We start from the raw sequence: 18,183 nt of genomic DNA on the forward strand, positions 1-18,183 counted from the left end.
GTGTACAACTATGTTGTACAAATCCCCTCAGGGATCAAGAACAAGGCCATGTCAAACACAACCACAGTGGAAAGAAAGAACACCAGAAATACATGACCACCTTGACTACAGGCCATCACCTTACTGCAGGAGGACAAATTGTATTTTCACACCCAGGGTGTTATTATAAAAGATGTATCAAATATAGGTTATTCAATTATAACCAAGTGCTGGAGGAGGAGGAGGAGGAGGAGGAGGAGGAGTGAGGATCACGGATCGATGCTGCACGATTCTCAGTGGGTTTTGGTTCTCTCTCCATGGTAACATCCAGCACGACTCCCATCCATGACCCGCTGTTCCCTGACTCTGGTCTGCCTCCTCCAGCCCCGCTTCACCCACCCAAAGGGTATGACCTGCCCACCCTCCCCTCTCCACCCTGCCATTCTCCTTTTCAGCATACAGAGAAGAGAAGAAACCCAGATACATTTTGATTGCCACTTAGTGTAATCAGCCGATCTCTCGATAGTTACTACAGATCAAGACCAACTCGGCCTCAACTGATAATTTATTTGAGGGCATGGGAACACTGCTACCTGTGTTGTTATCTTAAGGGATGACTGAGAGGCTATTTAAGGGCATGATGTGGCTTCCATTGTAGAGGTCAGACGAGCACTGCGAGCCAGCAGGGTGATTGGTGAAGTCTGCCTCGCTTGCTAATCTCGACGGCGTCAGCGATCCCTTTCTGGACGGATTAACCTCTAGGCTCAGTTAGGACATTGATTCACCTGGCACTTTCAGTGACTTCATACCTCTGATCTCCAGCACAGCCCACACACGTGTTCATGAGCACGTCCAACATCATACAATGACGTTACAAAACCACCGTCCCACTACCAAGCTTAAGAGTAAGCAGCATGCCTTGGCATGGGTGGAACCCTGCAGTAAGTTTTGGGATCCGTTTGAGACCTTGTTTGTTTCCCGTCTGTTCACGCTCATGAGCTGTCAGAGACGGGATGAAAAAGGGTCTATGGGGATGGGGATTTTGTTGAGTTGGCTATGTTTGGAGAGGGGGGACGCACAGCTGAATGGACCAAGGTCACTGGCCTGGGACTGACTCAGCTCTGTGGTCGCTTCTCATAGCTTACCACCACCACCCACTACTATAATGTATCACCAAAATCAGGCGTCATTTTTGTCCTAGTCAAACCGTAATCAATCTGTCCCTGCGTGAACGCTTGCACACTCTGGAAACCCTGCATTAAGTGACTATGGGCCCTATCTTGCATCTGGCGCAATTGACTTAATCACTGGCGCATGTGTCGTTGCTAGTTTGCAACTGGCGCCGAGCGTTCTTTTCCCTCCTGCGCCACGCGTCGGTAAATTAGGGAATGATCTTGCGCACTAAGGGGCGGTTCGGCGAAAGGAGGAGGCGTGTTCTGGCGCAAACGTTCCCTTGTGCTATTTTGCAGTTTCAGAAAACAATTGCGCCACAAACCAGTAAATACCTGGTTTAAAGTCAGTGGCGCGTTGTCCAGATGCTATTTTAAGGGCGCATGCATAATGTTGCTTGTGCACCTCGCACATACACTTTGCCTCTCTCATCTACCTAGCCACACATTCTTGGTAAATTATTTGGGAAAGAACAGCTGAAACAGCGGTAATAAGTTGTACTTTTAAATCAATGCATCTGCAAACACCGTACAGCAAACACATATTTTCTTGACACAGACATCGTGTACATGCCCATAACTTTTAGGATTGATGAGTATTTGATCGTGAGAAAACATTGTTTTACCGCGATTGAGTGTTAAAAAGAATGAATGAATGCGGATCGCGCGTGTGTGCTCCATATGTTTAAACACACGCAAACTAAACACGTAACGCATAATACAGTCCATGGCAATGTATATATACGGGGGGACACATGCATATTAGCAACACAAGTCGATAACGATAATGCATACAACACTGATAAAAAACGATGTTTATAATTTATTGCGTATATCATTAAATAGAACCACAGGCTACCGCATATCATATGTTATATCATAAGTTTTCTTTACCGACATTTATTTGAGGACTCAGTATTTCTGAAGTTGTGGAAGAAAACCTTATTCTATGAGTGAATTAGGCCGTATTATTTGGCCATAAACTGAGACATTTGAAGTTTGGAATTCATGTGCATCTGTCTCATCGGAGACTGCAGACGTGCTGTAAAAATATCAACTCGTCAGATTCAAATGCGCTCATGGCTCTTAAAGGGGATGGGAGCTGGCATTCTCATTGGTTTATTGCACGTTACGCCCAAACCACACCAACGGGTAATTAGGCTACCTCAGACCAACCAGTCATTTTTTGCGCCGGTAAACTAGCGACATCGCCATAGAACCGCCCACAAAGCTACTTGCGCTTGGCGCTTCTCACTTGCGTTTCCGACCGTTAAAATAGGGCCCTATGTGGGAATAAGCCGCGCAGTCACCCAACATGTGCTTGTATGACCCCCAACCCTTTTTTGATGTACTGTGATTGTCAACCTGGTACCACTATCTTTTTCACCTCTGTAATTATCTGCCTCTATTTATTTACCTTGATACAATCGTTAAAATCGTTTTCTTTGGTCCCACATGTTTACTGCAAAGATAGAAACATGGATGACTAATACCAAGTATAAAAGTACTAAAGTGAGTTTGAGTCAGAGGCTATCCGGGGTCACTGAATGGTTGTTCTACCGCTCAACGCAAGTCCAAGCTCTGGGACTGAACGATAGGGGATAGTTTATTATTCATAGACTGCGATTCAGGGACACAATGTTGCCGGGCACTGACTGCTTGTTGACATTAAACCGTCCTCTCCAGTTTCCCCCATCTGTCCCTGTTTTTACCATAGACTGAATGAATACATGAGAGCCACCCCTGCTGAATTTGGGTTTGTGTACCTTTTACGACTGCCTACAGACATTTGGGGGTTCATGTCCACATATATATATATCCATCCAGATAATCTGACACCAATCGTCTGAGCCCCTTTAATTCATTGACATTTCTTTCTTGCAATGCTTTTCCGTGATGGATATGAGGGTTTTTAAACAATTATACATCAAAAGCCCAATGTAGGTTCACGTGTAGATCTTTCTATATTGTCAAAGTCCAAATAAGCTACCTTTGTAGCTTATCTTTGTGGCTTATTTTGGTCATTGACGAATAGTAACAGTGATAAGTGAAAGATGTGGATATTAAACATAATAGTTGGAATTAATTGGAATGATCTAATAAAATTAGCCATTGTCCCAATACACAAAATACATTTATGGACTGGAAGGCTACGGTTATTCGTCTCCCCTTGAACTGTAATGCGCCATCCTATGAACAACAGTACCCTGGAGTCTTCATTACATCCTAGCTTAATTAGCTCCTATCGCAGAGCACAAGCTAGCTAGCGGCTAGTGCAACACACCATCTCTCCTCGGCAGCCTGTGTGAATGGTTGTACAAAGCTAACAAAGAACCGTGTAGGATGTCTGACTCAAAAGTGGGCCGTTTCATAGCTTATGTTTGTGCTGGGGCTACAGAGCTCAGCTTTTCAAAGGAGACACTGGTGCCAAGTTCCTACGCTGCTACCAAGAGGAGGCACGAAGTTCAAGAAATGTAATAGACTGGTATTGGAAATCAATAAAAGATCCCCAATAGATAGATACATTTTCATTACATTTTTACATAAATACTTGAGAAATATATGAATTCCAGAAAATACAACTGACCCTTTCAGTGGAAAAGAACTGGCTTCCTAGTGGGAAAACAACAAATAGACAGTAGGCTGGCTCCTAAATGTACATTTGAAGCCAAAACTTGTATTCTGAAACTGTCGCATCAATTGATTGTGCCCATCTGTGTACGAATAATCCACCTTAGAATGCCAAATCAGAGGGCTGTGTGTGTGTGTGTGTGTGCGTGTGTGTGTGCTTGCACAACACAGGTGTCCTGTGTTGATGCCACCCCCACCACCTACCCCTAGTTCCATCTGTTCAATTCAAACCCAGAGGAGATCTGCCCAGGAAACAGTCAGACATTAGCAGCCGAGTGATGACCACCAGGTGCTCAGCTCAATCACTTCAGCCTATGGGAACAGTAAATTAAATAACAACCTGCGGATTGAACTACTACCAGCCACTCAAACTACTACAAACATATGAAACTAGTTCATATTAGTTTCATATCAAACTAGCCAGTCAGTCAAACTAGGTATGAAACTATAACTACCAAATTAAACTATAACCTGCATATCAAACCTCAACCAGCCAGTCAAAATACAAGACACATATGAAACTACTACAAGCAAATTAAAGTACAACCACTTTACAAAACTTAAACTACTCAAACTAAATCAAGCAGAAGAACTATAACCAGCCTATCAAGCTATTAGTACTACCAGTTAGTCAACTACAACTACGTCTTTGGTGTGAGTGAATGTAATGTAAAAATTTAAATAGATAGTCAATGAATGCTTTTTAAAAAGATGTTAACACAGTGAGGCGGCGTGCCCTCTCCAACCACTTGAGTTGGTACAACAGAGGGTTGATAAAATAGAGGTCTGGAGATAACCCTGGCAGCCGGCCAGCGTGGTTAGCATCAGAACCACTGGTCAGCTCTCCAAGACTCAAGGCTGGAGCCTCTGACTGGCACATAGCTCAGACAGAGCTCAGGTTCCCCTACCAAGGCCAGCCACAGAAGTAACTGGGGTGGGTATATTAAAGATCTACATAAAGCTTCCATTACATGAAGAACAACTGTGTACAAGGGCGGGTCTGGATTTCCTTCAATAATACATTTCAAGAGCCTAATTATATGAGTACTGTAGTTGGCATACGTTAAAAAGTTTCACTTGAGAAAGGTTGAAGTAAATTGCTTCAGCCGCATCTGCAGAAAATCTGACAGCTTACTGGTCTTCCAAACATTGACGATGACGGTGTTAATATTACAATTACATTACAGCTGAAGATGCTTGTAACATTATACCTTCATAAAGGATTTGTTTTCAAACAAGAAGTCTATCAAATGGAAAAGTGAATCAGTCAAGGGTTGATACTAGACCAACTGAAACCGTTGATGTTCGGCTGGCTGGCTGGCTGACTGACTGACTGACTGACTGACTGACTCTCACTCAGCTCTCCTAGCCTCGTCCATAAGGCAGCAGTGTGCTCTAGTTACGGGGGGTGTGGGTAAAAATAGGCCTTGCTCAGTCACCACTCAGACTGGCAATGTGGAGAACAGGTTGGGAAAGGGCCACAGAAGAGGGCCTGAATAGCAACCCTTGTCCCTGGCTCCCCAGGCCCCCTTATGCGGAGAGCTACTCTACCACAGATAGCTAACCGAACATAGATGGCTAACACAGAGATCTAACCTAGCACAGAGCAAACCTAACATGGGTCGCTAATGCAGAGCGCTAACACAGAGAGCTAACCTAGCGCAGAGCAAACCTACCATGGGTCGCTAATACAGAGCTCTAATACAGAGAGCTAACCTAGCACAGAGCAAACCTAACATGGGTCGCTAGTACAGAGAGCTAACCTAGCACAGAGCAAACCTAACATGGGTCGCTAGTACAGAGAGCTAACACAGAGAGCCAACCTAGCGCAGAGCAAACCTAACATGGGTCATTAATACAGAGCACTAACACAGAGAGCTAACCTAGCACAGAGCTAACCCAACATGGGTCGCTAATACAGTGAGCTAACACAGAGAGCTAACCTAGCACAGGGCTAACCTAGTGCAGAGCACTAACACAGAGGGCTAAGGTTACAGAGACCGCTAACAAAGCACAGATTGCTATTATAGCAGGGAGAGCTAAGGGACCTGAAGTGGTCAAGTTAAATTTCAGTATATTGAAAAGAAGACAAAGAAGAATGCTTTCGAGGAGTTGATACATCCTCTCTATGAGAAATCAATGAGGCCCATGGTTCAGTCAGAACTGGGGGAGGCAGTCACATCAATGCCCTCATTCATCCTGACTGCGCTCCACGCCACAAGGCTTCTGCCCTTCGCCACGGCCTGAAAAACACACACACACACACACACACTGGCAGCAGGACCAGCAGCAGCCACCCTCCCAGGAAAGACCCAGGGCTACAGGTCTCTGAACACTCTGGGTACATGCCAAACCAGGCGAGCGCCCGCTAATAGATACCCCACCGAACCCACTGGGTTTCCATCCTGGAGGCTACCAATTAAAGTTCACGGGTTAGCAGCTGATGACAATGATGAAGTGAAATGATGAGGCTGAATGGTGTTTTACCCACAAGCAACAGCACTTGCTGTTCAGAGCAATTGGAAGTGGGAACAGCTATTTTCCATTTGAAATGGCATACAATAATTGACAGTTTTACAAATGATGAGCATACACGTTTACCAAAAAGCAGATCATACAAAATCCATGTCATGAGGTAGCAAGCCAGGGTTAGGCACCTTGCTCAAAAATGGATCCTAGAGACTGCAGGGTCTGTAGGCCTGGGGTTTGAACCCAGAGCATCTCAGATGGGAGTCAAACATCCATTAACACTAATAGACTATCAGGCCCTATGATGTTTGACCAAAACATGGTACATTTCAGATGTTCATATGAAATAGTACGCCATAGGAGGACTATAAGTGGAACCAAGAGGCTGTATGCTTTAGGGGTTTGTTCTACCTAGCAACCTGCGTTCCTCACCCAGGAGAAATAGCTCACTGGCCGGCTACACACCAAAGTAAGTCCTGTCAGCTGTAGCTCTTCGTTTGGTGACAGTCAAGGCAGACTTATGAGGAAAAAAAAGCTGCATGCCTACCTATATTTAAAAACGTATTGGAACCTGGAGGTGCTGGGAGGTGGTGGTGGGTGCCTATGCTAGCTAGCCAGCTGCCTCCATACTTCAGTAGCCCCACATCGGCAGTTCTCTTATGGGCAGCTGTGCTTACATTCCCTATAACGCCCTGCTGACAGGCTGACGTTCTCTCACCCTCCCATCCAGACACAACAATACGCTGCCCCGCTACCAGAACGCTTCACCATCGTTTGGAATGACCAACTCCAGTGGGATGCAGATTTCTCTGGGCCCAGGAAGAAGCATGGAAACTCAGGAGACATCCTATTTGAACTGTTGAAAACTTTCAGCAAGACACCAACAAGTACTGCAAACTATTTTGGTGTAAAAACAACAGGAGCTCTGCCACCAGTTGTGTTAACAAAACAACAACATGGAATGTCATTATAGCTACAAGGAGGTAGAAGATGTCTGGTAAGCTCTGCACACATGTCAAATCCGTGGCCAAAGAATTTCCTTGCATTGTGCTTTTACTATGCAACGAAAATAAAATTGTATCAAATCTTTATGTAAGGGTGGAAAATGGGGAAGGGAACACATTTCTTGTGATCCCTACCTGACTGGAGACGCAAAGAGTGATCAATAATTCAGGCCTACATTCAAATAACCCTACAGGGCCCCCATGGGACGGCATCGTTCCACCTTGTCTTTGATCACCAGGACCTGGACCCTTGTGTGGGGTTAGGGTCTTCTCTATAACAGCTGCCTTTCTGCTGAAGACTCAACAAAACACAAATCGCTTCAGGCACCTGCCCAACACACTGTTCTCGCCGTGAAAATGTACTTCACTGTTCTGTTTATTCGTTATAAAAGCATGTCTGCTTTCTGACTAAACCTTTTGAATAAATACAAGATTTCATGTTGAGATGATAGCGTTCTATTGTTTAGCTTCTGTTTTTGTCGACCTAGGAACAGTTACTCTGCCTTTGTTGTTGAATAAATGAAGATGAGTTCATCATTGTAGGATTACGTTTTCAAATCATTGTGAACTTGAGAAATGTAGTAGCATAGCTTCCAGAACCAATGTGTTCCAGCAGTATAAGACCAGGAAGCGATCTCATTCCAGAATGAGATTGCTCTCCCTGACTGAGTGGTAGTTGTAAAATCAATGGGAACAGCCAACATATTTTACATTCACATTGGGCTAATGTCCAACTGTCCAACACACACACACACACACACACACGTACACACACACGATAACATTAGAGTGGAGCTTTGCCTGGTCTTGCTTAGCATTGTGTTTTTGCACCATGTATGTACAGGGCATCAACCTGCATGCTGTAAGAATATAAAAATCACAAATGTTAAAGAATGGAACCAGACTGTGAGGGAAGCAGCGGCGGGTAAACTGTGCAACTTAAGTGCATACTGGGAGCACTCGTGTCCTGATGCCCGACGGGAGAAATAACACTTTGCATAAATTCAATGGTGCTCAGGAGCACTCATTTAAAAGACAGACTGGCGCCCGAGAATCCTAGAGAGGCTCAGCTGGAGAATACATTTCTGATCAACTAGACTCCACCAGAGGCATTGATCAAGCCTTCTCCAATCATTTGAATAGTTTTCAGGTTTCCAGATTACAGAGTTAACTATGCATAGCTCGCTGTTGAAGTTGTACCTGATAGGGAACAACATAATCAACTAAAATAAGTGCGGTCCAAGGGAATTGTGCAACCGCCAAAAAACACACTTCGATTTACAAAATGTCACCTCAGTGAATAAGACCACTCGCCGGTCAAGAAGGAGTCCGTCTTCAGAGATGGGAAGACTGGTGTGTTGGAGAGACTACTATTTAAAGCTATTTTGAGGGATGAGCTGGATTTGGCAGAGCGTCTCACCTACCAAGAGCAGGTTAGCAGGGGCTTTAACAATTATTCACTCAGCCTAGCGCACACAAACACACACACACACACACACACACACACACACACACACACACACACACACACACACACACACACGTTAAGGCGGGCGGTATTAACCTACCAACATGATCTGTTGTGGCTGTCGATAAGCGATAAGACCATCTGAAGTACAGGGCGAGTGTGTGGTGCCACTGCACAACACGGCACCAAAAGCCACACTGTTTAATATGTAACACACTGGCTTTCACACTGTTGCCATAATGTTTGTCTGAGCTTAACTGTTACCGCACAGCAAGCCCGTTGAAAGGTAAACCAGTCAACAGTAGCGGTGACAACGGTCAGATGGCGCCGGATGAACCGTTTCATTGACTCAGGCAGAGGAAAAGAGGCTAATCACAAAGTAAGCAACCTCAGCCAGTGGGAGATAGGGATACGGATATCTCAAGAGGAGCTAGTGTCTGTCATCACGTTCCTTATTTAGTTGCAAAACACAATTAATTTTAATATAGGCTCTTCATGTGTGTTTCATTGGACACACAGTATCTCTCGCACGCACGCACGCACGCACGCACACACACACACACACACAGCAAGCTCATCATATTCCTATCAAGATGGAATTGTTCAACAAATTAAAAACAGCAGAGCCTTTTTGGCACCATCAATCTCAATCCCAGGGAAGTAAACAGGTTTTAGTACTGGAAGATAAAATAACCTTGAACTACTAGGTTATTTCCTGTTGATTTTCTCCATGAGAACATCTGAAAATCTTGGCGTAAAGAAATTAAATTAAATGTAAAACAAACCAAATGATGTGCTTGTGTGAGTCATTTTTATATGGCCTCCAGTCAAAACTGCCCATTTGAATAGGCTGGGGCAGGCAGGCGGTTTGCATCCAATTTGCTGTTGGATTGTGGTTGGGCATTCATTCGACTACGGATTGTAGTGTAAGCACTTCCAGTAATGGTCAGTGACAAACTGTACTGTGGTGGGTTGCCACAGGCCCATTGAATGGATTAGGTTAGGCCATGAAATATGTTTAACACCTTCAACAAGTAGTCTTTCGATTAAGAAAACAAACATTACATTACAGGTCCCTTTCATTTCTTTTCACTTAGATCAGATATACGCTTATACAAATTTTCCAGAATCCTCAGAGAATCACTGCACACCTTCCTCTAACCAAGTCAGATGGATGACTCGCACAGAAACCTAGTTTACATGTCATCAGGGATAGTGCTTAGATAACTCCCAACACTTTTGAATTGGAGCATAGCATCACTAATTTCTCTCAATACTCTCCCCTCGGCTAAATATAAAGTGTACCACTTAGCCATTCTACTATTTAGTTGTTTAAGATCTTCTTTCATCCAAAGCAGGGATATCAGATAGAGCTCATTAAGGAGGTAGGTTAAGTTAGGCATCTTGTCCAAGGGTGCCTACAGGTAAGCATGCGGACATTGGGGATTGAACCTAGCGCCTTTCCACTGGGAAACACTTTAGCCACAACACTATCCGACCCAGAAACAGTGGGTTGAGTACTCTTCAGCGAAAGGGTTGGTGGTGTAAGATGTTTGCCTGCTTCAAGAAGGCATGTGGGACAAGACCTTATGTTGCCTTAAATGTTGACATGCGTAAGCCAGGGCTTTCTCTTGCACCTTTCTCCCCCTGATTGTGTTTGCACCTGGACCTGCTAGATCCCTCTCGGTGCCCGGTGTGACACCCCCGAACTGAAGGAAGTCTAGAATGTGCCAGAGCAGATGGCAGCAAGGAGCAGTCCTGTGGGTGGAGGCCACCTGTTGCCTTACCGCAGAAACCTTCAAAGGGAGCTCAGCTGTGTCGTTTGTCATATTTTTGGAAGACTATCAGTGCGTTTGTGTGAAAGCTCGAGAGAGAGTGGGCTGCAATAGCAAACATGAAGAGGGTAGAATCAACGACAATTTTACAACATGGAACGTACAACAGCACTGTTACCACTGAAAATAGACATATTCATAAATAGATGGTCATCCATTGCCCTACATTTTCATTTGATTCGACTGATATTACTTTGTTACTTTGTTGTGCATTGTTTGTTTGTATGACTTCACTTGATAAGAAAATGATAATAAAAATCAAAAGTTCCAAAAAAAAAAAAAGAATCAACGACTTTCATCACCCAAAAATTAAATCAACTGACAACAGAGAAGAGGAATACAGCGGAACACCACAAGGACGGGAAATGTATTCAAACGCAGAAACAACATTATCTCGGGGGAGCGCCACTGTCTCTAGAAACGATGTCTATGTAGACATCCCCAAACAACACGCTAGTCATCATCACATAAATAACTCCCCGTACTCCGACGGGAGCCCTGTTCAGCTGAACTCCTGGTGTCCGTGTGTTATGTGTGCAGCGAGCGTGGGCACCGAGTTTATGCTTCGGTGCGTGAATAGACCAGGAGGCTGTGGATAGCAGCGTTGAATGGTGGTTGACAAGCGTGCGTCTTCTGATACAATTACAGGGTATCTGAGCACAGTAACAACTTCAAACGGTGAGAAGCGCTGTACTGAACCGAGGAAGGAGGTCGAACCCAGTTTACACCCCCCCCCCCCCCAAACCACCGTAACTGTGACTACAAAGCAGAGAGTGACCCCCTTTGCGATTCTCCATTTCGCCTTCTTCGACTTGACAGAGCAGCAGTTGATCTATGGGCCGGACCTGGATGTCGAACTGCTGACTTAAATTAAATGAATAAAATAATAATAATAATTGGGGAAACCAAGATATAAATAAGAAGGGTCTGCCGCTGCCACAAACGCGCGCGCACACACACACACACACACACACACACACACACACACACACACACACACACACACACACACACACACACACACACACACACACACACACACACACACACACACACACACACACACACACACATCCCCCTTGCTTCAGATCGAATACAGCCTGCTTGTCCCTCTAGAAGGCGGTGTACTGTGTATTGTGTGTGTGTGTGTGCGTGTGTGGCGCGCATAAGGTGGGACTGTTTCTACTTACTGTCGGTCACGGCCTCCCTCTGACTAAACACCAGGAGGGGAGGAGAGCGGGGGGGGGGAGGAGAGGAGAGCAGGGGGGGGGGGGGGGGGGGCCATGGGGAGGAGAGGAGAGCGGGGGGGGGGGCCATGGGGAGGAGAGGAGAGCGGGGGGGGGGGAGGAGAGGAGAGCAGGGGGGGGCCATGGGGGAGGGGAGGAGAGCAGGGGGGGGCTCATGGGGGGGGCCGACTGGAGGTAACTAGGAACACATGTTCCTCAAGAGCAGGCAGAGCTCCGCGCGGCCCACCACGCCCGTTCTAAATGTGTGTGTGTATCTCTGTGAGGCCGCACACATGCACATGCAAGCATGCATTCAACGTTCTGTGTATATCTGAATGTGTACTCTGAAAGCACCTCAGTTCTCGCGCCACACACACACACACACACACGCACATACTTACACTCAAATGCACATGCACACGCATGCCCTGACACACACACACACACACACACACACACACACACAAACCCACCTTAATTAACAACCGTTCTCTGTCATATCAAATAGGCTGATTCGACAATACAGTCCTCATATCTTAATATGGTTTGGATCCATGAGGCAAGCATTTACACATTTTGAGACATTAATTTAAATCTTGCCATGTTCAGCAAATTCAGATGGAACTCTCTAGAAGACTAGTGAACTCTGTGAATGATATAGTTTGCAAAGTATTCTCTCCTGGTCCCGGCCCACTTCACAGATCAATAGTGGCATCTGTATTTGGCTTGTCTGATGTAAAAGAATGCGTCGCAGAGTGAAAGAATATTGGATCCCTTTTTAACTTCCTCGCTCTTACTCTAATCATGGGCAGTGATGAAGCTGGAGACAAGAGGGAGAATAGATTACCCCTTTAGCCCTGAATAAAGACGGGCTGCTCTGCTCCTCAGAGCAGAGCACAGGCTCTATGACATGATGCAGTGTTCATCATTAGGGTTGCGTCTGTTTGGCTGGATCGGGTGGAGCGGGGACCAGACTAAGAGACCTGCTCTGGAGTCAGATCCCCAATATTGCTTGGAAGCAGGAATCACACAAGAAACTAAACTGCCATGATTAATGTGCTGTCTAGATCCTGTCAAAGGGTTAAGCCCCTTTCACACATGCTGTCTTACCCTGCAAAGCTCCAGAAGATTTTGTGCGTGGGGTCATGTGAATGGGAACTGGGATCGATATTCCGGGAAATCTGCACCGGCAATTTGCCTAAATTACTGGGATAAACCTTTTGGCACAAGTAGTGATTTTCACTATACACACAAGCAACTATGTTCTGGAAGATTACCGTCTTGCAACCTTTCACACATGGCATAGCAATGCCGGAATAGACTGGCCAAGGAACAGTCCGGCAGATGCCCGTAATGCAACACTTATGGATGCCAGCCGCCATAAAACTTGCGCTCCCGTATTTCGGTTAGAAATGAAAATAATTAATTGGCAAATTACCCTCCAGCCATCGACAAGTGCTACCGTTATGCCTTCCATTGTGCTTTATGGAAGGTAAACTCTGTAAATGTCAATGCTAATTAAAGCTGGTGCAATTAGAATCCTCTCATATGTCACTCACCTCAACACAGAAGATCCAAAGACATGATTCCAACTGAAACGACTCCCACTGAGAGTTAAACCCTATTGAACTGTATGATAGAGTTTAGTAGAACATTTCCATACCGGTCAATGTTTTCCTAGTCTAATTCAACTGACTATTTATCCGTCTGGTTTATGACACCAATATGGCCTTATCTTAATTCAACGTTAATACAATGACAGTGAAAGAGTATAAGAGAGAATATATTGAATTAGTTATTATCCAGCCAGAGGGGGGAGGCTCCAGATTATCCTCGTCAGTAAGCACAAGCGTTAGCTATACCTGAGCAAAGCCTGAGGCAGTGCTTATACCAGACACTTCCCCCTCTGCCATAGTGGAAACAGAAAGCAGCAATGTGTCGGTGTGAATGACCACATCTTATGAGAATGAACCACTGAATGTAGGCAACAACAAGTAGCCTATATCACGTTGTGTGATCTCTTTGCCGTCATGTAGACTAGCTGAAGGCTAAAAATATTCCAGAATGAGTGTATCCAAATTCAGATGTACCAAGCTTGCTATTAAAGCTACAGATCAACCTATCCATCTATTTCCAATTTAGCCTTTATGTTTTGCCACATGTTGCTTTTCCTACTACCATGACTTCATCTGTTAATCTGTATTGGGTTTGTTTGTATGAGGGTGTATCCCCCTGTATTGTAGCCCAACGACAACTTAAATTAAGCAACAAGTTAAAAACGACTGTGTAAATGACCTTTGAGAACAAGTAGCGAGTTCTTTTCTTGCCTCAAGATGAGAAGAGTAGGACACAACTAAACTTAAAAATAAACCAGTCCCTTAATACCGAGGGGCCTCTGATGACGCCTCACCAACGCCCAGGGGACGCCGCCTCGACTTGATGTTCCGTGAACGATGCGAGCTGTCGTGCGATTTGGCGCAGGTGGATGGGTTTCTGAGGCATGAGTTTATCATTACGGGACATCGAAAAGCACACGGCCATGATTTATAACCGCCATGTTATTGGCTAGTCAAGATTATATTAGCAATATTACAGGCTGGCAGTTCTGCAGAGAAGCTTAGGTGATGAACACTTATTTCTTCGATTAAAATTAATGAATAAAAAAAGGGGCAAGAATCTGAATGTACAATCATCCCATTCTATGTGAAGGGTCTATTCTCTTCACTGGACGCCTTCCTCCACCATCTCGACCGAGTGGTTCACACAAACAAATCAAATCAACGCTGTGATATTGTATACAAACTCTATGGAGCGTGTGAACGGAGGAGGTTGAGTTGAGAACGACGGATTATAACCCCGGTATTCAATATCCCACGGAAGGCAGGAGCTGAATGAAAGGGAGTTGATTAAAGAAAGTCTCGTGTTCAGAATTCAAATGGCTTCGATCTATTGTGGCCAGCGTGTCATTTTAACCTTCTGAGTGAATACCTCTCTAGTATTACGCTCTGGTGTAAATGCGTGGTGTTCTCTCTCTCTCTCTCTCTCTCTCTCTCTCTCTCTCTCTCTCTCTCTCTCTCTCTCTCTCTCTCTCTCTCTCTCTCTCTCTCTCTCTCTCTCTCTCTCTCTCTCTCTCTCTCTCTCTCTCTCTCTCTCTCTCTCTCATATATTGGACGTCAAGATATTCTAGAGAGTGGGGGAACGACATAATTTTTAAGGAACCCTTGTGATCGTGAGGCTCCTTGAAAAGAAGATAAGCAATAAAATATATATATATATTAGTTTTCTCATTGAAAAACAACAATCAACACAGATCACCACACAGACCACAAACTGTTTAGAATATAACAACTAAATTACCCATAATGCAACACGGGGAGCCTCACAGACACTAATCTCTCATCAGAGGGCGATGAACAGCCTCTATTGGAAACAAAAAACATTAAGGAATACAAGCTTGTTAGCAAAACCACAAACACGACTTAAGACATTAAGACAACAGTTGCTAAAAGTAACCCCACTGCTGTGGATGCCCTCATAAATACATTATGCTTGAAAAACATCCATTTAATTCTCTTACCCTCCCTCCCACCACTGGTTAAAATAACAAACAGGAAAGGACTTAGAAGCTTACAGATGGAATAACAATGGATCGGAGGAGAATCTGAATCCAGACCAATTCAGTGCATACAGTGAAAGGGAGCAAAGGAAACAGATGTTGAAGCTCAAGATTAGATTCCTGTCCAGACCCATTCTTTCACTTCGGCTCTACTTTACGGCAGGCGGAGGACAATGTGATTGTGATGTGGACTCAACTGCTGACTTCTTATGGAAAGTGGACACTTTTATTGCGATAGTCTCGATTGCTTATTTAGCCTGTAGGATGATTAATCAATCAATACCTTACATGTGCCCATCGCCATTTCTTTTGCCAAAGAACTGAGACTTGGATTGTACTGGAAAACCCAAACCCCAAGAAGAGTTCATGCAGTATAACCTTAAACTAAAGGCTGTAAAAAGCACCACCCAACTCCAGTACAAATCCAAGATGGATTCAATATGTTCCCAACTTCCCATGATGAAGTTGGCTATGGTGACTTATTATCATTACTATTATTACTGCGAGTGTAACCGCGACTGAAGGATCACATTTATCAGCCAGCGGGTGGTGATACCCATGGCGCTGCCGGGACGATATAAATACTATGTAATAACTTGCTCTCTAATTCTATATCTCCCCCCCCCCCCTCCCCCCGAGGGACAAGTAGGCTGTATCGACTCTGAGCCCCGTCTGAAGAAGCAAGGTGTGTGTGTGTGTGTGTGTGTGTGTGTGTGTGTGTGTGTGTATATGTAAATCAATCGGCGGTCGATTCTTTGCTGAGCATATTAATAGTGGCTATTAAAGGGAGTTATGTGTTATTAAGCTACATATACATTTGACCCTGTGTTAATTTGGTTATCTGCCGCTGTAAAAAAAGGTTGTATTCCAACTCCTATTGCAGTCGACCCATGTTATTTTGGTCAGTAGCAGTTTAGCATCAACTGGGAATCCCTTTGCCTTAGCCCCCTAGCTGTTACTAGCTTAGGACAGTAATTGTAAGCTTGATGATTTTATGCAATACATTCTTATGTGGATCACAATGGGTTTCTATGGCCTAGTTATGGCTCAATACTCTCTGCCTTTAGGAGGGTTTAACTATGAAATCAAAGTGTAACACAGTAAAGTTTTAATCCTGGCCTCATGTCCATCTGGTGGAGGATGAACTCTGAAAACAGATGGACGTTCACACATGCGTTTACTGAAATTACTCATACACAAATAGTTGCGGGCACAGACACAGATAACAAAGAAACAATCCTGTTTCTTTGTTTTTATGTATGTGACCATGAGTGCATGACAAAGAGAGATTGAAATAAAGCATAAGGACCATGTGTGGCTGCTTGCAGTTATTGCAGCTCATCCAAAATATTTTTTTCACCACAATGGTGTCAATCACAAATGTGCTTTACAATTATTTTTCTAAATTGTGTAAGATGTGGTGAAAATAGGCTTTAGCTACTTGTCGTGGTGAAATATAATGCATATCATAACAAATAACAAATTCAGCCCACAATTGGATGTCTGTCAAACCGAAAGTGGTTCTGGAAACTTAATCAGATACACACAGCCTCTCTTAGAAGTAGTCTGCATGGTGGTAGGCTAACGGTATTAGCCTATATGCAAGTATCATCGAATTTGAGCCAATTATCAGAAAGCAGTTCATTATGGCAACCTACCACGGTGGCCCATCAATGCCGCGATAATGGAAGGGCCCATTAGTTGTTTATGCGGTGAGGGTTAGATGATTAAATTGCATTTTTTAAAGGAGAGTCAAACTGGAAGTGTTTGAGCGGGTCTTGTTGATGGCTTAAAGACCCACTTGTCCATGACCAGAGCCACTGAGACGGTCCAGTAAGCATTTTAAAGGTCGATGAGGACACTTCATTTTAATTTGTATTACTAGCTTTAGTTCAAGGGGTTTTGCTGAAGGGGGAGGGGGGAGGGAGGGTTAGAGTGTAGCCTACAAAGAGAAAAGACTAGAGCGCCGTCACATAACGGAGCATTCAATTACATCGTTTACCACTCGATTTAAGCGGCTCTACACATGATGTCATTTCCACCCCATTGGACACTGTGCAACATTACAAAGCATGACAGAAATAAGAAAACTGTAGCTTTGGCTTCTGGTGAAAACGCCAAAGCCTAGTTGTAAAACTTGAGCTATCTTTGCAACTTGTTTATAGGTGATAGGACGCGACTGATCCGACTTAATAGTGATAGGGGAGCGCTGTTTGCTGACCAATCAATGATGTTTAATTGCATGAACTACCTGCTGCGTGTTGCGGCCTGTACTTAGTGGTCCTTTACAATCGTCCAGTTGTTTGAATTGTACGTAAGAAATGGCTTGGGTGAAGTTTCCTTGCAGACAGTTAAAAAAGAAAACATCCACGTGCAGCCAACCAAATCCCCCTTTTCCTCGATTGTCGCTAACGTTCAAAAACCTCGACAAGACCAATACATCAATTACAGGAATTCTTCTATAAATCCATAGTATTACCCCCCCCCCCCCCCCCAAACCAATGGCCATACACAATCCGTATGCGACAGCCACTAAAGAAAACATACGAGTCAAAAACATAAATAAAAATAACAAACTTACGTAAAAACGAAGAATAAAGTAGTCGATCCCACAAGAAGTGTGGCAGCTGTGGATACCGGGATATATTTGGTGGGTTTAAATCTCTTTCCAGCGCTGTTGAGCATTCTGTAATTTCCACATTCCTCAATTATTTATTCCAGTTGGAGATGCATTTGAAGATCCAATTTGCAATGTTTGTAGCTGTGAAAGATTAAGCCAATCTCCT

The 18,183-nt window shown here is 44.3% G+C and overlaps 1 protein-coding gene across 1 annotated transcript in view; it reads right to left on the reverse strand.

Annotated features, from left to right (window-relative positions):
• zdhhc8b (zDHHC palmitoyltransferase 8b) overlaps positions 1 to 18,182 on the reverse strand; it is a 45,282-nt gene extending 27,100 nt beyond the window's left edge. Inside the window, exon 1 of the mRNA XM_079729546.1 lies at positions 17,979 to 18,182. Coding sequence (XP_079585672.1) covers positions 17,979 to 18,082 — 104 coding nt within the window. The 5' untranslated portion in view covers positions 18,083 to 18,182. The remainder of the gene's footprint in view (positions 1 to 17,978) is intronic.
• Position 18,183: the final 1 nt, after the last annotated feature.

This window comes from Pollachius pollachius (genome assembly GCF_949987615.1).
Source record: "Pollachius pollachius genome assembly, chromosome: 1".
Classification (NCBI taxonomy): Eukaryota; Metazoa; Chordata; class Actinopteri; order Gadiformes; family Gadidae; genus Pollachius; species Pollachius pollachius.